This window comes from Lycorma delicatula, chromosome 10, assembly GCF_047948215.1.
Source record: "Lycorma delicatula isolate Av1 chromosome 10, ASM4794821v1, whole genome shotgun sequence".
Classification (NCBI taxonomy): domain Eukaryota; kingdom Metazoa; phylum Arthropoda; class Insecta; order Hemiptera; family Fulgoridae; genus Lycorma; species Lycorma delicatula.
In genome coordinates this window covers 53,259,080-53,283,492 of record NC_134464.1, presented here as the reverse complement: position 1 = coordinate 53,283,492, position 24,413 = coordinate 53,259,080, and the positions used below count along the sequence as shown (strand labels likewise).

General features: G+C 32.3%; 2 protein-coding genes across 2 annotated transcripts in view; both read left to right on the top strand.

The window, feature by feature from the left end:
* The window catches only part of LOC142331457 (putative methylmalonate-semialdehyde/malonate-semialdehyde dehydrogenase [acylating], mitochondrial), a 247,944-nt gene that overhangs the window by 132,970 nt on the left and 90,561 nt on the right, over positions 1-24,413 (top strand). The window lies entirely within an intron of this gene.
* The window catches only part of LOC142330970 (Golgi resident protein GCP60), a 61,348-nt gene that overhangs the window by 24,547 nt on the left and 12,388 nt on the right, over positions 1-24,413 (top strand). The window contains exons 4-6 of the mRNA XM_075376453.1: positions 2,393-2,497; positions 10,651-10,738; positions 18,627-18,813. Coding sequence (XP_075232568.1) covers positions 2,393-2,497; positions 10,651-10,738; positions 18,627-18,813 — 380 coding nt within the window. The remainder of the gene's footprint in view (positions 1-2,392; positions 2,498-10,650; positions 10,739-18,626; positions 18,814-24,413) is intronic.

The window sequence follows — 24,413 nt, the reverse complement described above, 5'->3', positions numbered from 1 at the left end:
TACAGTCACACTATAACATCTTGCTTGGAAGTGGAGACCTGTGCTTCCTTAGTTGATATGCTAAGGAAGGCAATTTTATGTCTGGCCTCACGATATGCAATAAAGAATTAACACCACTGACTGTCTTTCAGAAAATATTTCACCATATTCTCTTCAAGATAAACCCAGACGCAGTAGTATACACAGATGGATCGAAACAGAACGATACCATTGGATGCACATTTATTGTTAATGACAGAACCTAGATGTTTGGTCTACCTGATATTATGAGTATCTTTACTATGCTATAAATAATGCTCTGAATATCATTAACCCTAAGTACCATCATATCCTTATCTGTGGTGACTTATGTAGTGCTCTCCAAGCCTTAGAAAATTTTTATTCCACACATCCTATCGTCATTGAAATCTACAATGCAATTGTCGAGTTAACAAACAAGTGAGTTTCTGCTGGATCCCTAGCCATGTGGGGATTATGGGTAATGAATGTGCAGATTCCACTACTAAAAATGCATGTAGTCAACCATCTTTCACTACTCATGTTCCTAAATCCAACTTTATTAACTGTGTAAAACTCACTCTCGCTCAGAATGGCAAGATTACTGGATTGCTACAGTCGACAACAAACTTTGACATATCAAAGATACTGTGTTGCCATGGAACTCCTCCCACAGGATAATTCACAGAGACAAAGTAGTCCTCTACTGATTGTGATTAGGACATACGAGAGCTACTTACGGGTGTCTGATGTCAGCAGTAAACGCACCAATATGCATACGATGCAACTGCTAGTTGATAGTATGCCACATAGTTGTGGATTGCATATATTATGCAGCCTAAATTTAAATTGCCCAGGAACATTCATCAAATCCTGGGCAATGACAAAGAAGTTTTAAACCAGGTGTTTTTATTTCTTCGATGTATTAATATTTTATATAGCATTTAATGTTATTGTTGTTATAGTTGTTACAAATTTCATGTTAAATCTTTATTCTTTCTTTTATCCAAGAAGGAGCCCTTTACACTCCTCTTAGATTTCTTTAATTTATTTTTATTTTAGTTTTATATATGTATATACAGGGAGATTCAAAGAAACGGGAAATTAAAAAAATTAAATAATTAAAATTAAAAAATTAAATAAGAATTTAAAAAATCTTTCATTAAAAGATTTTTTTTAGAAAATGAATTTTATTTCATGTAATTGTACAAATGTTGCCATTTTAGGATATATACATTTTAGTTTATTTTTTAAAGATGACATCTTCCAGGTGACCTCCTCTTCTACGTAAACACTCACGAAGTCTCTTCGTTAAATTGTTCATGGTTTGACGTAACATCCCAACTGGAATTTCTGCAATTGCTTCTCGGATCTTTGCCTTGAGTTCTTCCGTTGTAGCAGGTCTACTGTGGAACACTTTGCTTTTAAGGTGACCCCACAAGAAGTAATCGCAAGCTGAGAGATCAGGCAATCTGGGAGGCCATCTAATGTCACCATTTCGTGAAATGACATGTTGTCCAAACAATCGGCGTATAGCTGCCATCGATATTCGTGCAGTATGTGACCTTGCTCCGTCTTGTTGAAACCAGGCTGTGTTAAGAATTGGTGGAAATCTCTTTTGTTGTTCCACAATAAAGGCTTCAAGCATGGCTACGTAACGAGCCGATGTCACTGTAATCGCAAGACCGTTGTCATCCTCAAAAAAATAAGGGCCTATAACACCATAAAATGACGTAGCACACCAGACTGTCACTTTCTGGCTGTGCAACGGATGCTGGTGTAGCTGCGTAGGATTTTCTTGTGCCCAGTATTTGAAATTTTGCTTAACAAATCCACTGAGGTGGAAATGCGCTTCGTCTGACATCCACAGTTCGTGAACATACTCTTCGTTATCATTTATCTTCTGAAGCATTACATTACAGAATTGTGCTCGTACAACTGCATCGTTCAGTTTCAGTTCCTGGATGATCAGCAACTTGTATGGATGGTATTGCAAGTCCTTCACTAACATTCTTCGAACACTTGAACTATGCAATTGTAAAGATGCTGAGAGATTGACCAATGTGGACTTAGTGTGACAGCATCTTGTAAAGCTTGAACATTCTGTGGTGTACGGACGGTTTGCTCACGGCCTGGAGGTTTCTTTTTCATTGCCGAACCAGTTTCCTCAAAATTAAGTATCTCTTTCTGACTATTAAAAATTCTATTCAAAAACATTGTTTTTATGATAAATATATACAGTAAGTATTACAAACTTGAGTTCTTCATTTTAATCATCATTAAAATTGTTTTAATCTTTTTCTTTGCTTAAAACTTTTAGAAAACTGGCTTCAACCAATTCTTTATCATTACATTTTCTTATGTTTCTAATATAATTTTTTTTTTATGTTAAAAGGAAAGAAGAAGATTTAAGAAAGAAGAAGGAGGAAGAGAGACAAAGACTTGAAGAGGAAGTTAGGATTAAGGAAGAACAAGAAATGTTAAAACAAGAAGCGCAGAGGTATTCTCTCATGTGTCGTGTGCACAAGGTTCAGTCAAATATGAACCAAACTTTTGTTAACATTTATTAGTACAGAATAGAATGAAATATATTTGTTATAGTGGAGTGGGCACTTCCATGCCTGATTCCCACTTCTGAAATAGTTTCATCAAAAACAAAGTGCTGATCGTCTTGAATGAGGTCACAGATCAATCAGATATTGTCATCATCACACTTGTCTTACAGACCTATTGTGACAATCATTTTCTACAGTTTCTGCCCTCCTTTAAATTTGCTGACCCAGGCGTAGGTTTGGATACATGACACCATTATATCCCCAAATTGGCACACACAGTCTAGTCAAAATTTTTTATGATTTGACACCCTTATTTGTGAGAAACTTCACAATAATTTGTTGTCCAACAAACAATGGAGATCTTGCTCAAAAACGATGCTATTAACCAGAGACACACAAATGCCAAGATGGCTGAGGGATCCATCCCCTCCTCACATCTTCATCATCAATATCCCTCCATCCTAGCCCACTCATGTTTGTATGCGAGCCATAAAGACAAAGTCTGGTTTGTATTTGACTGATTCTTGTACTTTATATTCATAATAAATACTTGTTAGTCTAATATTATGTTGAAATCTATTTAATATGAGATCTGCTCAAAAAATTAGAATATTAAAAATATGCCAAAGGAGATATTTAGTGACATGCGGTTGGCAGCATTGTATTCCGCATTACTCTCTGTAATCACATATTCTTGGATTATTGATATATCCTTTAGTTTTCATGTTATTGTTATACGAGTGCAATATGTTTGTGTTAGTAGTGAATTTTGAATGTCCGATTAGTTTTATTGCCTTCATAAGGAATACTGATATTACTGGAAAGCGATCAGTGAATACATTTTTCAAGATTATGCAGTTGTTTCATTTGTCATCAGAGAATTTTTGATAAATATATCACCTATATAAGTTATACTGTCACCATCCACTCTTGTTGGTTTATCAATTTCTGGCAGATATCCTTCAATACTGAGAGTGTTCATAATCAATATTATTATTATTATTATCTGCCAAAATATCAATATGTAAATCCCCCACAAGCATTGATATCTCATTATTATTACTACTTGGTGATAAGTAAGCCGATAAATGATTAAATAGGTCAGCATCAGAGCTCATAGGTCTATACATAGCCAATAATCATGTCTGTGATTTTACTTGGTTAAATTCAACCTTAATAGCTTGACATTCCAATCTGCGATAATCTTTTTTTGGGATATGATGTTTTTCATAATACAAACAGTAGTCCCATTGTTTATATTGAATTTACTTTTGTTGTATATTAGATTATAATCTTTAGCATTATATACGAGGGTAATTTTTTTTTCAAGGTCCGATCGGTCACGAAATTAAGACCACAGTGAAAATAAAAAATTGTTTAATTGTAATAAGTACTTACTTAGTTACGCTATTTCTCTACATATTCGCCACTCCGATTTAGACATTTGTCATAGCGTGGTACCAACTTTCCAATACCCTCGTCATAGATCAGAACTGCCTGTGTTTTCAGTCATGTTTCTACACTGGTCTGCAGCTCGATGTCTGTGCCAAAATGCTGTCCTCCTAGCCAGCGTTTCATGTGAGCAAAGAGGTGAAAATCAGATGGAGCCAAGTCCAGGCTGTATGGTGGGTAATCACAACTTCCCAATGAAAACGCTGCAGGAGCTTTTTTGTTACAGCTGCAGTGTGCGGCCGAGCATTGTCATGGAGAAAGACAATGCCTGATGACAACATTCCTCTCCTCTTATTCTGAATTGCCCTTCGTAGAAATTGTGAACCGACGATTTTCTCGAATTGCCTCATCCACTCGTTCAGTGAGATCATCGGTTGACACTCGCTTCCTCCCTGACCGCCTGCATCATGAACATCTGCACGTTCTGCTTTAAAGTTCCTGCACCATTGTCGCACTTTGCTGTCACTCATTGAAGTTTCACCATACACATTACTTATTTGTAGATGAATTTCAGCTGCATTACATCCCTCAGCCTGAAGAAATCGAATTACCGCACGTACTTCACACTTGGCCGGAGATGCTATTGTTGTAAACATGGGCGATTGGTACCACTTATCAAGTGGTACCAATCGCCCACGGCTACCAACACAACTTTCAAAATTTCCAGTTTCTTTGAATCACCCTATACTATAGAAGCTCATCAGCTTCCTCTTGTAACAAATTTTACTATTAGCATAAGCTAGTAATTTTCTGATGTGGAAATAAATCTGAATATAAAATTCCTTCTCATATAATAAAAATTATTGAAAAAGGTCAGCTATTTAGTCTGTTTTTCTTATATTTTACTACTTTTATTTATAACAGCACCGAACTATCTGATTGTAATACTACCTTCCCAATTTTTGATTTTGTTAATTTAATAAAATAAAATAACTTCTAACTAAGCCTTTACAAGTGTTAAACTTTCATATCAATTGTTATTAAACATAATGATCAAGTAATTTCATAAACACTGCTTTTTTTATATGTAAACTTCAACAGTTGAGAAAATTAGTCTTGCACATAAGGCTTCATTTAAAAGATTATAATCATTTAATTGAAGTTATGTTAAAACTAATGAGGGTTTCAGTGATTACATTATATCTTAAAATATTATTTTTTAGTATTTTATAAAATTTACTAAGGTTGGTCTTTCCTGTTAATTGAAAAATGTATTTTAATTCTATTCAGCTTTCATTTTTATTTTGTAGTATTATACTGTCTGATTTTTTCTTAACTCGTGACGTGTTTTGATTTTTTTTTACTTAGTAGGTTAATTGCTGACCAAATAATTAATGTTTTACCCTGATGGCAACATTGTTTTTGTGTATTACTTTTAAAGCACCTTTAATTTACATTGAGGGTATATTAGTAATTTCTTATGTTAAATAAAAAAAACTAAAAATAAACTCTGATCAGAGTGATCAGCATTGTTTGTAGAATTTTTCACAATGCCAAACACTCCAATATAAGACCTTGAGTAACTCAGGGAATTCAAAAATAAACAAGATAAAAATATTTTTATTTTAAACACTTTTTTTATTTTAGTATTGATTTACATTATTTATATTTTAAGCAAAACCTGGGTCCTGGACATGCCTTGCATTCGCGAATTGTTTGTATTCTGATTTTAATTTTTCTACATTCTTTCCTGCTTACTCTTTTTGTTTCTTTGACACTTTTTCCTTAATGGTTTTTTCTATTTTGGATATGGTTTGAGGGAGGTTTTTTATGATAGGAGGAATACATGCTAAAACTCACAATGACAACAAATTTATGATTAATTCTAATCGGAAGTCATGTAAACAAGCACTTTATGTGTATTTGTTATGCAAATTGGGGAAATTGCCAGTATTTGAATTTGAGCCATCAAGTGGAGAATCAGGATTCCAATGGGTACTGTCTTGTAAATAATGCAATAACTCGGTATCACTTAATTGTATTTGAAAAAGAAACATTTTCTGTATTCGAAGAAGGATTGTACTCATTTTCACCAACACAGTGTAACAAATTTGGAAAGAAAACCATAAAAACCGTGCTAATCAGTATTAAAAGCAGTTATTCAGTAAGGACACCACTTATTAACAATTCTGTACAGAATGCCAATGACAAAATGAGACAGGAAATGAAACTTGTGATGGTCACTCTGATTGGGCAGCACTATCAAACATAGTCAACCTGTTAATGGTGGCAGTCAATCGTTAACTAAGTTGTTATCTGTAATGGAATGATTACAGCGATCTATGAATAATTCTTTTTTTATTTTAATTATTTGTTTGATTAATAATAGGCATTATTGTAAATTTTAAAATGCTGTTTAAAAACTTAATACAATTTTCATAAAGTGAGTAGGATTTTTCTGAGCTTTGTTCAGATCTTAAACAAAGAGGCTTTACCTCTTAAACTGGGCTCTTGTGTCTCACTAGTAGTAGTAAACTACTACACATCTCAGGATTGGTCGAACTGAGAATGTACAAGACTACACTTCATTTACACTCATACATATCATCCTCATTCATCCTCTGAAGTATTATCAAAACTGTAGTTACCGGAGGCTAAACAGGAAAAAGAAAGGAAAGTAGTAGTAAACTAAGCTGACAAGCTCTAAGCTGGTAGTAGGCAAGCTCTTAAAAGAGATTGTTTTCATTGTGAGTGATGTAATTTTTTTTTAAGAAATTATTTTTTGTGTTAGATTTCAAAAAATCTCTTTTTACAACTTTTAATTAATGAGCAATAAATTTATAAAGTTTTTTAATATTTTTATTTTTTTGCAGTAAAATATTTTTTAATTTTGTAAAGAGCACTGGAAAGAAAAATAATCGTAGTTGATTATCCTTAGGCTCCGATATTATTAATATATTCTGTGTAAAGTATCGGCTTTGCTATGTTACAAACTACAAAATATTAAAGATCTTTTTTTGTAATCAAATTTAACTCGCAGAAGTTATGTAAAATGTTCACAAATTTTATATCCCAAACCCAGGGTTTATTATTGGTTTATTAAATTATTATAATGACAGTTTTGTTCATCATTGTGAAGTACCTTCTTTTGATAACAACAAATTCTGATGTTTCTGTTTGAGCTAGGTAGGCATCGGTGAACTAAAGAAATAACTATTAGTTGGGAGTATTAGTTCATATTAGTTGAGAGTATTAGATTATAGTTAATTTTAGATTAAAAAAAAAAATCACAATTCTATGCGGGCTGTAAAATAAAAGTGAATTATCATATGAAGTAAAACAAGATAAAAAGAAAACTATAAATATCACTGCATAGGTCATATCTAAGGTATAAAAGCCTTATCAAAATTCATTGTTTCTAATCTTTAATTTACTAAAGGCAGCTGTTGTATTTCCTGTTTTTGACAGGCTTAATTTTCAGCTGAGACTCCTGTTAAAAATTTAAAATAAAATTATTTGAAAATCATAAAAATTTAATTTTGTAACAGAAAAAATTGTTCTACACTAAAGTTGGAATTTTATTGACATTGATCTGTTTGGTAATCCCCTTATTTCTATGCCTTCCTAACCCAAAAACAACTTGCAGACAAAGTTTCAGTTTGCTATGCAAACTGAAAATTGCTCACTGTTGCCAAATTGATTACCTGTTATGAAAACATTACCTGCTTGCTACAGAATTAAATACCTAACTAAATATCACATAACTTATTAGTTGATACACTAATATATGAGATTTTTCAAAGCATAACAAAAAGCCTTTCTCTTTATGGTTATATTAAATAAAGAAATATTTTTGAGATGTTCATAGAGTAGGAATTAATGAACAATTCCCCATCACCCGCTTGTTTACAATGATTAGTTTTTTGTATAGCATGTTGATTGGTACCTTTGACAATTTTTGTGATAAATGACTTCCACAAAGAGTTTTAATGAAACTTTATGTTAAACTTGGAAAAAATTTTACTCAAGCACAGAATGATTCAAGAGGGTTATGGAGAGTAATCTAAGTGGTACACAATGCTCAGTGAGTTCAGACATTTTTAAAACGGTCAAGAATCTGTCAAAGATGATCCTCAACAAGAAATCAAGTGAATTTGGTGAACTGAAATCAATAATTAACAGTTCACTAGATAGCAGAAGAGACTGGGAGTTTCTCACAGGTACATGTCACAAAATCCTAACAAAAAAGATTAGGAATGCATCATCATGTTGCCTCACCACCAAGTTTGTTTAAAAACTTGTGACATAAGAACAGAGAGACAGTTATCTAGCGATCTGTCAGGAACTTTTAAGTTGCTCATAGATAATAATATTTTTATACTTTTTTTGAAAAAGCTTTTTTTTATTCTTTGAAAAACCTATAATTTGTCAAAAGTTACTTTTAAAATACTACAAAATCAAAATATTCAACAGCAGCAATTTTTTCCCAATCTTTAAGTTATTTTCGTACTTATAATTGGTTTTTAATAAATAAATATATATATATTTATTTATTATCATCTATATATATATATATATATATATATATAGATGGAAGTAAGGCAACTGTGTATTAAAGTATTAAATTCAAACACTGGCCAACACTAATCAGCTTGAATTCAAACTGTTTTGACCACTTGCAAAATTGGAAGGTCAGAAAAGTACAGATGTGTACGAGAATAGAATGTAAGCTATAATCAGTACAGAAATTGATTACAAATTTAGTGATCAAAATATAGATTATTGTTAGATACTATTTAACTTTGTTCCTACTGCCATTTAAAGAACAAAAGTAACTGCTGGAAAACTGACAGCTGCCAGTTGAAGAATTAATAATGAAATCATTTGTGTTGATTGCGGTAAGCTCAGTACAACCACAAGCATTCAGACTTTAGTTTCTGTTTGTGATGCCATACCAGTAATTATTATTGTCATTAACATTAAGTTTTTCAAAATATTCAATTTAGAGTTGTCAGTAATCCAATAGTTAAATTTAGTAAACTTTAATATAAGTTATGTGTCTGTAAGTATAAATAAGCCCCATAAAAACTAAAACAAAATTTTTTAATTTAATAAAAATTCAAGAACAACTGTTATATATTGATATACAAGTAAGTAGCCTATTTATTGATTAATTATTTATTTATTTATAAATAAATTTATAAATTATTTATTTATAAATTTTTGTTTTATTTATTTATTGATTTATTATTAAGTATTTTATATTTTCTGTGAAAACTTAAATATTAAATTTGTAGTTTGTAGACATTAAATTATATTATTTTATAATTTACAGTTTTTATAATAAATTCATTAATTTATTTATTTAAAACATACAATAAAACAGATTTTTGCAATATTAGTGAAAAAAAATAATCTAGAAATAAAAGTCTCCAGGATTAAATAAAACAACATAACCAAGAACATAGCTGTTTTTTTTCCATAAGCTACATTGAAATAATAGTAAAATTACAACCTAATATTAATAATTGTAACCTAGATGACTGAAACCAAACCAATATAAAATAGTTGTACAGAATTATATACTAAATCATCTTCTGTAACTATAAAGCAACTTGCCCAGATTGACGACTGACTGATTCATCATTGTCCAGCAAAACTACTGAAGATAAATTGGTGAAAATTTGTGCACATGTTCTTCTTAAACACATTAAGAAAGAATTTTTCAAAATTCCGAATTTAAAGGGTTAAAATGGAGTAACAATGAGAGTTATTATTTTTTTATTTCTCAATGACAAATGAAGATATCAACTTGATTTTTGGTGTGTAATCTTCATGTGAATATCTATAAGCTAACCTTCATTTTTTTAAATTTTGAGTAAAAAAAATTAGAACAATTGTAAATTTTCGACTATAATGAATGAGATATTCACAAATTGGTGCTTGCAAATACTCTTGAGATAAATACCTATTTTTGGGTTTTTTGAATTTTGATTTTTTAAGGGGTTTGACAGAGTATGGGAAAATACATTTTTACCTGTGCAAAGTATGGGTAAGCTATTATAACCAGTTTAATGAATACAGCGGGTCTAGGGGCAAATCCCTCTGGCTAGACAGGAAGGGCAAGTGAAGTAAGTCATGACCAGCTAAATATCACCTGACTGTGATGGGAAACACAAGTAAACCATATAGCATAGGAAAAGCTGCGACTGGAATGTAGAACATGTAATATGTCATCGGAAAAGATGTATTGTCTTATATGTTGATGCAAAAGTTTATCGATCTGTCTTTTTTTGCAATAGCATCCCATGAGAACCAGCTGACCGATTGCTTTCAAATTTTCAGGATATATTATATGTGTTATTTCAGGGAAGGTTTTAAGCCATAGATTGAAGCTCTGGCCCCCTTGGGGATTAAGATATTAAAGATATTCATTAAAGAAACAAAAATTAATCTTTTTACTTCATTATACTTCACCATGGCAAGAAAATACTTAGTAAAATGACTAATTATTTTTTCTTTATTTAATATCTGTGTATTAATATCTGTTGGGCAGCAAAGTGAGCTCTGACCGGCTAGTATTATATAATGCTGTTGTTGGGAAGGACAGACATCTTTGCAAAATTTAAGACTGATTTTTATATAATTTTATGTCATTTTATATTGTTAATTAGAAATAAAAAAGTGAGAAAGATTTTTTTTTCAGACGGCAAATCCAGGAAGCTTTAAATCAGCAAACTTATACCCAATTTAAGGCATATGCTGAACAGCAATATCCTGGTAATCCTGAACAGGTATGTAATGCTTAATTTTTTTTTAAATTACAGTGAAGAAAACAGCTTCATATGAATTTAGATTTATTTGGGTATATTAGCTTGAAGTAAATGAAGGATGTTTATATATCGAATTGTGTACATAATAGAATTAATAATACTGCTTACTGATTATTAATGATTAAACCCACATGTTTTTTTTTTTTTATTTTTTAAGTAGTCTCATTGCCTATTAAACTGTAACCAAGTGGACCTCTTCTACCATAATTGTCTGTTTTAGTCAAGAATATTTTATTTTAAGACTCCAATCACTGACTCAATTTTCAGCAGTTGTGGATAGGATCCACTGGTATCACTGGTAACACTCAAGCATTTCCTGGTATGTAACAATGAAAAACCGGAATGGCATAACATAAAGATGTATAAAATTCTCCTTACCTCATTCTTTTGTGATTCCAATCTTTCAAGGAATTGTTTGTGTCAGAACAAATTCATGATCTTCATTTATATGTACATACTGTAATGATTACATATAATTACACCTTTTGTTAATATAGAGAAAGGGTAAATGAAGATAATGATTTTGTGAAAAGGTTAAATGCAATTGAATATTCAGTTAAATATGAAGAATTAGTAAAAGTAATTTATTCTGTTTATTTTTCAAGACCATAAAACCAAAGTAAATCTTAAAAGATGTGGAAATGGGTTAACAGATTTTTTTTGGTACCCATTAATATGAACATGTACATTAATATTTTGTAAATTAAAAATTTTAACTTGCCATGTATTTATAATTGAAGAATCTGATTAAAGAAAAAAACACTTATTTCTAATAATAATATTAATTTCCATTAAACCAGACAACAGAATATTTATATTATTCAATACAATACTCTTTGAATTTTAAGAAAGGAGCGAATTATGCTTCTGTTGTAGTTTAAATAAGTAACCAAATCATTTAAAAGATTTTCCCACAATTTATTTTAAACAAAATTAAATGTTTTTCTTTCATGTAACCAATGTTACTCTTCCTACAATATACTAAATTTAAAGTACTGAATTTTCTGCATTATCACTAGTGTCTAGAAATAGTGTCTACAAATTATTTTCTAATTTTTTGTTATTGTATTTACCTTCTTTATTTACTATTTTCACGTATTAACTTTACCGTTAATTATTCCATTTATTCATTATTTTTATTTATTAATGCTATTTTGATTCATCCAGGAAAAGACTGAGTCAGTTCCTTTTTTTTCTGTGGATGATACACCTACCGACATAATCTGTACATTGTATTATGTATAAGAATAAAATATTGTCAAGAATAGGTTTCTTCACTCTGTAGTAAGGATTTTAAAATTAATTTTATAAAATTATATCATATTTATAAAATAAAAGTAAAGTTACTCTAAAGAATTCTGTCTAATACAATTATAACATTTAAATTCACAAATTATCTCTTTCCCATTGCTAATTAATCACCTCCCCATGGTAGAGAGAGGGTAATGGTTGCATGTATTCTGTTAACTATGTTAGCACAATACATGCAAGCAGCTAACTTTGCAAGGACCAAATATTTCTTGGGATAAGAAGATCCCCTCTACAAAGTGCCGCTAACATTCTCTTGATAGTGGGTGAGTGGGTAAAGGATAGGGCACTATTGTCCTTAGGGTTAGAAATTGTCCCAATAGGCAGAAGAATTTTTTATTGATCAACAGCACTGGAATTGGAAGCCAATGGGAGACCACTACATTAATGATTGTAATGATATCAGTATGGCAAGTTTCAAAGTAAAATGTTCCAGAGTTTCAATTTTTTCACTCAGATCTCCAGGAGAGAATGCTTGAGTACTACCAAGCAGAAACTGTACATGTTTTAACATACTTAAGTCTGAAATTCATGTTGCAACTGGAATATAATAAGCCTCTATGTTCAAGGGAAACTGGATAATCAGGTGCATGTTTCTCCAATTTAGTGGTAGTCCATTCATTGCCAACTTTATTCAGGTATATGCTCCGATGGCAGATTCCAAGTATGCTGGTGAAGTGGCTCTTTAAATTAAATTATGAACTTCTTAAAATTACTAAAGAAAAAAATAACTTATGTAATGGGTGATTTTAATGTAAAATTTGACCAAGACTTTCTTGGTCAATATGAGTTGGATGAGAGTAATGACAAAGGAGATAGACTATTTGAGTTTTTCCAAGGATAGGAGCTAGATGTTACAAATACTTGGGTTAAGTTACCTAAGAGATGTCTATATACTTGGAATGCACCTGGTGATAGTTCTAAACATACCATAAGAAATCAAATTGACTATATTCTAATTAATAGACTCTTCAGGAATAGTGTCAAAAGTGTCTGTGCATATCCTGGGACCAGTATATTAAATCACAACCCACTTATAGCAAAGCTAAGATTTAATCTTAAGAAAATTACTAGGAAAACTGACAAAAGACCATTATGAATTCCCTCAAATGACAGCATATTGAAGTGGGAGGTAAATCAACGATTACATAATCTGGGCCAATCTGATCATGTGAATGAGACATGGAATAACATCAAAAATACATTGCAGGATGTTATTGAAACATGCTATATATCTAGTTTGTATGTGAAGAGAAAGAAGTGGATGACTGATGTAATCTTGGATCTTATGGAAACAAAAAGAATGATAAGAAATAATAAGATGCTTACAAAAAACTAAACGGACAAATAAAGAACAAAATCACGGTAGCAAAGGCAGAATGATTGATTGCTAATTGTGAAAATCAAGTTATTGGATGCAATACATCAGTTTTTCAATTTGCACAAGAAGCTCAAAAAGATAGCTGGAGTGTCAAAAAATGTCAACCACCTGTGTTAGTGGATGATTCAGACAGAATTTTATCAACAGACAGAATTTTTTATCAACAAGATATTAGCCAAAGGCTGGACATCTTACTTGGGTGAATCATTTCAGTGTGACTGAGTTGATGTACCTGAGGAGAATCTACAGATGGTGAAAGGTGTTGATGTTCTGAGATCCGAGGTGTTACACGCTGATAAAATTGGGTAAATCAAGGAAGACTACTGCATCAGATAACACCCATAGAACTTCTCAAAGTGTTGGTAAACCTTTTCAACTTTATATTCTCAACAGAAGTCATCTCAGAAGATTGACTGGAGTCTGTTTTCATTACCATACCCAAAAAACAAAGATCTAGATACTGCAGAGATATCATCTTTGCCTTGAATATACTACTTCAGAGATGTCTGGATCAATAGAAATGTCTTCATGTGTTTAATTGATTATGAGGAGGCATTCACTAAAGCTAAACATGACCATTCATATAGAAGTGCTACAGGACATAAATATTGAACCCACTGGGTTGGTCTAGTGGTGAACGCATCTTTGCAAATCAGCTGATTTTGAAGTCGAGAGTTCTAATGTTCAAATCCTAGTAAAGGCACTTTTATATAGATTTAAATACTATATTGTGGATACCGGTGTTCTTTTGTGGTTGGGTTTCATTTAACCTTACATCTCAGAAATGATCGACCTGAAATTGTACAAGACTACACTTTATTTACACTCATACATATCATAAGTCATCCTCTGAAGTAGTACCTGACGGAGATTCCCAGAGGTTAAACAGGAGAAAAAAAAGTACAAATATTGACAGCAAAGACATGAATTATTAAAAAATTTTATTGATGACAAAGGATAAATAAAATAGGACAAAAGAAGTACTGAATGGGGGATATTCAGTGTGGTGTACGACAGGATTGCACTCTCTCACCTTTTTCTTTTGTTTGTTCTACCTGCGGGTCCGCAGTCAAGCAATTCATTCCGCAGAGGATGAGATGAATGTTTTATAGTGTGTGTGAAAAATGCCGTGCCTGACCGGGATTCGAACCCGGGACCTCCGGGTGAAAGGTCAAGATGCTACCACTCGTGCCACGGAGGCCGGCTGCATTCTCTCACCTGTACTAACTAATCTATACTCAGACAAAGTCTTTTAAGCTTTAAATGAACAACATATTGGGCTAAGAGTAAATGGAGAGGTTATCAATACAATTAGATATGCTGATGATTTTGTTTTAAATGATAGACTTTAGCAGATCTTCAACTTGATCTGAACTTTGGAGGAATTGAAGTCATAGTGACCAACAATGAAATTCAGAGAAACTCTTTCTGACATGTCTTCCAATTGAATATCATCCAAACTTCAGACTAAGACATGAAGTCTAGCAGAGAGAATATTAACAAATTTAGGCCAGTCCGTCTTCCTGTGCCGGAAGCACCCTTGATGATCAGGGATATTCCACCTATAAGCATCTCACAACTGCCTAACCAACTCAAGATAATTAATCAATGATCAGTAGCATAGTCATCAACAATAGACCAAACATCAGCCGTATCAGCAATATTCCTACCAACAGTAATACCAATATTTGTTCAATCAAAAAGTCTCCTTCCATCTATGATTCCAGCATATGTTAGTAACTCACTGAAAACAAAAACCTGTAATCCGTACTGCAGAACAGAGCCTTCAGCTAATTCACCTCTATTTGTCAAAGAATTGACAGCATTTTCATCAGCATCTGACACTATAGGACAGTACCAACAAGACCAAGAATTCTATCCCACTTTTCTAAACATTCATCATTGGAATCTCTGTATTGAAAATACAAACTAACAACACAGAAATCAAGACCATCAATAAAGGTTTAACAACATCATGAGTATCAGAAACTTGCCTCAAAAAGACTTAGTCTAATGCCCTATACAGAACTGTTATTTCCTGTATAAAATTTTTGGCAGCTATTAAAATCAGATCACCCTCAACCATATATGAATGTTGCAGAAGAATTATATACAGGGACCATTTCTCAACAATTTCACCTAACTTGATCTGAGGAATGTAAGCACCTTGAGAATTTATCTGTCCAAACCTAACCATGCAATGAATTAAAATACATCTCTCAAATAATAACAGCAGTCCTTCCTAATGAACAAAAGCTTGCAATCCTTGTGCAACCTTTTGTAATATTCACGCGAATAGTCTCAAATTTTTTAGGACATTTCATGCTTGTGATCCTGGTCACCACAATGCATGCAGAGTGAAGCTTATTGCCAGAATTTTTTCCTATGACCAAATCTACAACATTTAAAACATCTCTGAACATAATATATTCCTTGATTCTACAAGAAGAGAAATCCACCACAAACAATCTACCCATAGCGAAAAACTTATTAAACAGTCTAGGCCCAATTTCAAATATACCTTCATACCTTTGGAAATCACATGAACAAAAACCTGCACTCAGACTTGTCAGTGTTTTCCTCCTGTTTGAGAGACACAACCTCCTCCTTGGACAGGCGACGATCTGTATCATAGACAATGACCTTTTACACATCAAGGCCTTTTATGCATCTGTTCCACCTTGACTTCCAATTTTTTACTAATAGTCAGATTCTGAAATAATTGTCTCCTTGTCATCTGCTAAGATAACCAGACCTATCATCTGTTCAAGGACAGACTTGTTATGCCTTAAGTCTTTTGTATCGGTATGTTGCTGATTCTCAAATTTGACCTCTTGCCCCAAGAAAAATTGCCCCAGGACAGTCTGAAATTCCTCTCTAATTTCTTAAATAGTTTTTTGGAGCCATCCTTCCTGTTTAGTAAGATGATCTCGGCTGCTTGCAGGTTAAGCTGGCCTCCCACTTTCTTTTAAGCACCTCTGTGTATTATTTAAACTCTTCCCTAATAGGTACAAGTGCTGGTACTGGGATGGAACCAGCACCCAACAACTAAAGGATTTAGTTGCCTCAAATGCCACATTTAATTACCAAAGTCTGCCTTTGATCTGAGGCAAGCGTCTCAAATCCATTTGTCAACGCAGAGAACATTGCCTTAAATTCATTAAGCTCAGGATGATTCATCTGTGAACTGCTGCAGAGGCCCTTCAAGAGTTTTCAAGAAATCCTAAAATTGCGCTGCTAGAGGAACAGAACTGTCAGCTTTGTCCCCAACCTTAATGAAATCACTAATCAGACTACTTTTTGGCATCCAGGTGGACGTGTCTATTTTGAATATCCCAACTGCATACCTAACAAAAAAGCTATTGCCTTTAAATCTCCAAACACATTCCAACTTCGCTTTTTATTATTTACTTTTTTAATAATAATCTTCATAACATCATAAGTTCTTTTCATATTGATTCCATAACAGATCATCGGTACAGAGGATATTTATTACTATTGTGAAACAAAAATGCTTTTAACCTATACTTTGAGGAATCAGTGTAAAAGCACCACTATTCAGGTTCATGAACTCACCCTAATATTGTAACATAAGCGTAACAATATTTGTACAGTAAACTAAGTAATTCTTTAAGCCAAGCATTAAGAAAAATATTTCTGTTGGCTTCGATAGCCTGAGATTTTTGTATTTTTAAAACTAAGTTCCAACCTTATAATCTTTAGCCTAAAAGTTCAGCTTGATTTTTTTTATAAGTTTAATCTCAACCAAGTTTAGTTAGCTCACCTTGTAATAAGACGTGGCTTTCTGGATTGTAATTCAAAGTCTGAATCATTATTGTCTTTTTCCATAATGTCCGCTTCTTCATCACAGTTTTCACAAAACAAGTTTTCAGGAACCTTGGGGGCTGCAGTGGATTCACTGTGAGGTACAGGTTTGAGTGTAGATGGCAGTGAAGGATAAAGTGCAGTACGTTAAGACTTCTTAGAAATTCCAGATACATTAATTAACCAAAAATAATATTAAGTGATGTTTTGGTTCATGCCAAATTCTAGGGACACCAAATGGCAAAGTCTTTCATGTGCCTTTTAGCCATTCTTATAAGTTGACCGCACACTTACAGGAAGTTGGGCACATATTATATGTTGAGCACATTCCTTATTATGAACACTGATTTTACAATCAAGTACAATTTATAAACATTTTTAATTAAGAGTAATGTTTTTCTTGTGTGATTTTTTTTCAATTCACCATACATGTAACAAAACTGTCTGAATCATTTACATACTTTATAGGCTTTATGAAACTTCACTAATACAGTTATCACACTGCTTTAAGAGATTAAGCTTGTTGGCTAACAAAACCATCAAGTTTTGTTGTTTTGAATTATACAGACAATTTGAACCTTGTTTACTTCAGTAGTGTACTATTCAAATATATTATGGTAGAGAGGTATGATGCTTGTTATGACTTAAATTATTGTTTCATGGTTAACAACTGATGAATAGAGTAAAAATATATACTAAGCACATAAATAAAAAGCAATCATATGAAATAAAAAAGTACACAGTAATCATATGAAATAAAGAAAAATACATGTATAATCATGCACCATTTAATATCGATTTTCAAAATACAGATTTTGGAATTTTTTAAAATGTAGGGTGAGAAAAATTTTTACTTCACATTCATTTTCAACATTATTAAATAGATTGCTTTCACACATCGCATGTTAAGAAACAGAAATTGTATTTGTGTAATTAGTCAGTTTTCACTACCTTACTTCCAGCCAACTATTGGTTACTGATGTGTAGTAAGAGTATCTAGAGGTGTTGCTATTACCCTCCTAGAAACATTAGGTCGTAATATGTTTCCCTTTCAATTTGGAGTTGGCTCCTGTGAAAGAATACTTGTCTGATCTTTCTGTTTTTCTCAGTTTTTAGATAAGGCATACAATATGCAATGCTGTAATACTGCAACAGGTTGAAGCAGCTGTGTTACATTATAATAAGCTTATATTTTATCCAAACAAGTTAAAATATGATTTAAACAGAACAGAAGAATAGAAAGGAGATTTTATGTAAATATTTATAAAAAACAAAATGCATTTAATAATTTAACGTATATCCGTATTAATTTTACTTTTTACTTTTATATAACAGCAAGCAGTATTAGTACGACAGTTACAAGATCAGCACTACCATCAGTATATGCAACAGCTGATGCAGCAACAGTTATCTGGTAATAATAAATCTGATTCAGTAGATTCTAGTGAAGAAACATCATCTCCGTTATTAATCGCTAATGGAGATGTACCTCATGATGAACCAGAGAGCGAAGAAGAAGGAGGTAAATTCTTTAAAATATTTAAGACCTTATTTTGTAACAAATATTTTAAGAATCAAATTATATTTTTACTTGATTATCTTGAGTGTTTTATACAATTATCTTCAAAAATATTTTGTTATATTTTAAATTTATAAAAAAATTATATATTCACATTTTAGATTACTGTGAGCACCAATCAATGTAATTTGTTCACACTAGATTGTTCTTAGATGTGAAATAATTGCAGCTATTTCTTATTAACTTTTCAATTATCTTTGTAAAATAAAAGGAAAAAAATTTGGACCTATTGAAATTATTGCTGCTGAACATAAGCACATAAAGTGGCAAACATTTTTTATTATGATTTACTTTTATAACCATAACTTTATTAATTTTGAGTGACAGTCTTACAAGTTATATTGATAGAAACAGAACTAAAAATGTCTGGTGGCTTATGAAATTTTTAACTTAATAAAATATTATTAATAATGTAATAACACTGTTTCTGTTAACAAAATTTTGTATTCCATGGTAAAGAATTAGTCAGATTCTCTTGACAAAAATCATACTTTACTATCTGATCTATGTACTGATGACTAAGATCAGATTGTACCAACACTGGCTTTTAGTAGGCTAATACAATTATTGATAATACATTTTTTCATAGTACTTATTTTTTTATACTGTATTGTACCGAGAAAACTTTAAGTATATTTTCAGTGAAGTGTTTTTTTTTTATCATTAGACTGTTCCTGTGTTGCTTAATATAGATTCTTTAGAAGAATAAAGATTATTTCAACAAACAAATATATATATTATGATACTATGATACATTTAGTCTCCTGCCAGGAAGATGAGAGGATAAGTTTGCAAATTATTGAGCACTCTTTCAGTGTAAATTGATAATTTTTATTTAGTTTCAAATACCCGCATAAAATCTATAAATACGGTTTCATCATTATCTATGCTAATTATCTGATCATTTAAAACATATGTATTGCAGTTTCACAACTGTGGTTTTCCCTAAAACGTGATAATTATATTTAATAACGTTACTTTTTTATATTGATGTTTTAAGTCAGTCGTACACTGCAACCTCTTAACAATTTCTCTATGAACAGTGTGTATTTATATGTTCAAATTGACTAGCTTCAGTTGGGTTTTGTAGTGGGGTAGATGTCTGATACAAACTACAAACTCAGTTTTTAATTCTAACCTCTCCATTTATTAAAATGGTTTACAATATTTAAATAAAATTATTAAAGCATTCCGTATTATTATTAACTAATTTACAATTAACACAACCAAAGTTAGATAAATCCTTTATTCTAATATTATTTTTAATTATCATTAGCAAAGATGTTAAATACATAATTTACATAATATTATACACATAATGCAAATAGTCATTTACTGTAGGAAATTTAGCAACATCTCAGTCAATTTTGTAAATATTCAACTATTTTTATTGTAAAAGCTATATTACTCATTTAAATTTTTGGCAGCTTGTTTGTTAAGAATACTGTAGACAGAACCAAGTGTTGTTGGAAAAGTCAATAGTGCCAAAAGTTATTAATGAAAAAAGATGCGTGGGGACACATATGTAGCATATATTCCCAAGGTACTGGGATTGAAATCTGTAGCCCAAATGAAGAAAATGCTACAAAACATGAAAGCGAAAGTAAAAAGGAAAACTGATGAAAAACAATGGGAAGCAAAAAGATCAAACTTAAAGAATGGGGAAAAATGTTTTATTAATATTGGGTGAAACAAAAAATCCAGTTTTCACCAAAGTGCCTGGAAATATTTCCATTGGGGTACCACAGCAACAAGGTAACCACTACATGTCTAATAACAATGACAAATGCCACAACCCTCCATTTCAATTAATAAGTTTGCAAGACCCATTATGAAGAAGATGGTGTCCTACGAAAATGAAGAAACAAAAGGCTTATCAGCTCTGAACTGCAGAGGCGGGTCTTGTTGCTGCAACTTGAAATGCAGAAAAAGTAAAAATTACCCTGACAATTAAACACAGACTGACATAATCTCAGATGTCTTTTTTATGCAATTTTAAAATAAAATTATAACTGTACGCATTATATCCTTTTTTCTTTTCCTTCAAAAAATAAAATAAAGAAATAAATGATTAAAAAATGTATATAAATAAGGCCAGTATAATTAGCATGGTCTGTCTGTGCTGAAGGTTACTAGTTCAGCTGTTGTCACCATGCTGGCCTTGAGTATAGCTAGACCCTTTCTTTTACTGTCTAGCCTCCGGAACTACCGTAAGGTATTACTTCAGAGGATGAATGAGGATGATATGTATGAATGTAGATGCAGTTTAGTCTTGTACAGTCTCAGGTCGACCATTCCTGAGATGTGTGGTTAATTGAAACCCAACCACCGAAGAACACTGGTATCCACGATCTAGTATTCAAATCCATATAAAAGATAGACCCTGTCACTGTTTATGCTACTGTAGCAGGCCATTAGTTGTAGACACAGGCCTAGTCAGCAACCAGAAAATTGGCATGCAACACCAAATAAGATGTTTGGCAATATTGTGAAGATAGCTCAGCTCACTGTTAGTTTTAGTATCCTTTCTAGTGATGCTCACATGCAGTTACCAAGGATTTTGGAACTTCTATTTGAGTTTACCACCCCTTTTCTATTATGACTTTTTCTGTAGTATGTTTGCTGTTAAATAGATGTTGAATGTTGCCTTCAGCTGTCTTGAATGGCATGATCAGCCACAGAGATGTACCACTTAGCAAACTAGCTGAGGTGTCATATCAAGAGATTATGTCTTGAATATCACTCCTTCGTATTCTTACACAGAGCCTAGCTACTTGACGCTGATACTTGTAAATCTTTCCTCTGCATCACACATCACCTGAACATTTATACTTGCATAACCTTTGCGATTAAATATATTTGTCCCTAAACATTGATGGATTCTTTATTTTTACAGCATTGTGGTTTGCCACAATGAAAACCAGCATTATTCATTTGTTGTGCTGTACTGGAAAAATGAATCTGGTTATGAGCTTTTTCAACAATATGACCCACAACATTGTTAATACTTTAACTAATTATTGATATCCAAGATCCTCTGCCACTCCACCCTGAAATCCATGATCAGCAGAATAATGTAAAAATATTTCCATGTGATTTCTTGGGGTTAGTGCTTTTCCCAGAGTTTTATCACTATGTGGCATAAATTCTGAAGTTAGAAAATCAATACTTTCAGTCTCAAAATGCATCAATTTCTTGTATCTAGTCATAATTCTTCTTTCTTTATGTTTTTCCCTCTCTCATATACATGAACATCATCATGTTGACTACTGACAAAGTGGAATGTGCTCTTCCTCAGATTGTGAAATAATAAAATTGTAACTTAAGTAGTGGTATCTTCACCTTATTCACATCAAAAATGAAATAATAATAATTATCTTTTTGGAAAAACTAAATTGAAACTATAGGGGCAGTTGTAACTTGCTTTTATTCACGCTAAAGGTAGTTATAACTTAAAAATACCATACTGGTAGCATCAACTCCTTTCTATTCACCTTACCAAGTATCTGTATTGATCTCTTTACTGAACCAGTTTGTATTTTTAGTATAATTGTGAATTTATATTTTTTTCTTTATTGGATAGATGTACTCCCAAAGATACAGAGTTGGTTAAACTTTTTTAAATGTTTGGTTGGTTCTTCATTTTTACTAAAAAATGTTTATTAAGGAACAATAAAATTTAACTTCTTTTACACAGGACATCTCTTTTTGTTCTGTAAAAAAATGTTCTTTTTTCAAACTTACCTTATTTTTTTTTAATAGCACTGAAAAAGAAGTTTAGCATGAAAAGGAATAACCCTAAAAATTTCTTCACTCCTAGCTATGCAGACTGTTTGTTTATTTATCTACATAAAAAATATAATAAACTAGATATAAGATATAAGACTAATTTAGAAATTTTAACAAAGTTTTACTTTAGAGCTTGAAATATATATTTTGTTTAAATCTGTCATTGAATCTACGCAGCCTCTGGACAGGCTGTGTAATATACACGTGGACATGGTCCAGGTATATGTTAGTCCTCAGACAGCTTCCCTACTGATTATGTAAAATGCATCAGTTGGTCTGCAGTGAAGCAAATAATGTTGCGTCCGGAGAGGTGTCCTTCTGACTAACAGCCCTCCCCACCTACCGGCTGTATGTCCGGTGTGGCAGGTCAGCCTGTATCGTCTGGATCACTCTTTTTTTGTTCAGCAGTTGGGAGGGGGAGCCCGGCTCAGCTATGCTGTTCCTGGGACCTCTTCCGTCTATCCAAATATATTCTGTTCTGTTCCATCAGTTCTCTATTCACTCGTTAGTGAGCATCATTACATGTTTTTTTTCCTTGTTTCATGTCTTGTCAGGCGATCCAGTCCTGGCTTTCCTCCTCTTTTGTTCATAGGAGTAGAGCGACATACCTTTATACAGTCAGCCAGTTTTCCTGGTTTCTTATCATGTATGCCATCACGGTTTATGGTGTCAGTCGACAGATACTTGTGGCATACCGAGGTTCCATCCACCTTGGGCAATGAAAGAACGTATGTTCTGGGGTGTCAACCTCCACAGTATTGGCAGTTGGGGAACGGCCGTCGTGTGGTGCGATGGAGATAGTCTCCAAATTCTCCATGGCGTGTCAAGAATTGTCATAGTCAGGCCTACATCACAAGACCAATATTGGGGAAGGAGAGGTCAAGAATAAAAAAAAGAGTAGATGGTGAAAAGAAGGGAAGGATATTCTATTCATCAGGCAGTGTGTATCTTACCCTGAACTTAACTGTAATACATTTAGCCTGTTAGGAATAAAAAAAATTGATGTTTTTTTTTCATCTTTTATGACTGTATAAAATCACTTTAGTATCCAAGTTTCTTCGCAGGGACTGTTCAGGCCTGCAGTCGTCCCAGTATTTCATATGTTCTGAAATCTTTGTCCTTTGTGTTGTTGAAAATGTTCGTGTTGTGAGTGTGAAGCAAGTGTGTTTGTCCTTGATTTTTTTGTTTAATTTTATCTTGTCTGTGGTGTCTTTTGGTATAAGACCAATTTCCTTCACATTCTCTTTTTATTTCTGTGATCATCTGCATTTTGTCTTTGTGTTTTTCAGATTGAAATTACCCAAATACAATATATTATAAATGGTGCTGCATATTTGGCTTCTGGCTTTATAACTGTTATAGTGCCTTATATTTGCGTTTATGGATAGACTTTTTTATTGTAGGTGTACGAGGTTAATTTTTGTGCCTTAGTTAGTTTGATGGTTCTTGTTTGGATTGAGGTATTTTCATTTAAGTTGTTTGTTATTTTTTCTCTAAGGTATTTAAATTGGATTATTAATTTGACATTTTATTGCCATTTTTGTTTACTTCTTTTAATTGAATTGGGTTTTGTGGCATAATTTCTGTCTTTTCAAATGATATTTTTAGGCCAAATTTATTAGCATTGATTTGAAGTTCTAATATTTGTATTTTATTTTGTCAATGTTATTTGCTAGCAGTGCCAAGTCAGCAAAACCAAGACAGTTTGTTTTGATTTTTTGGCCTCTTTTTATTTTTGGGGGACAGTTTTTGAG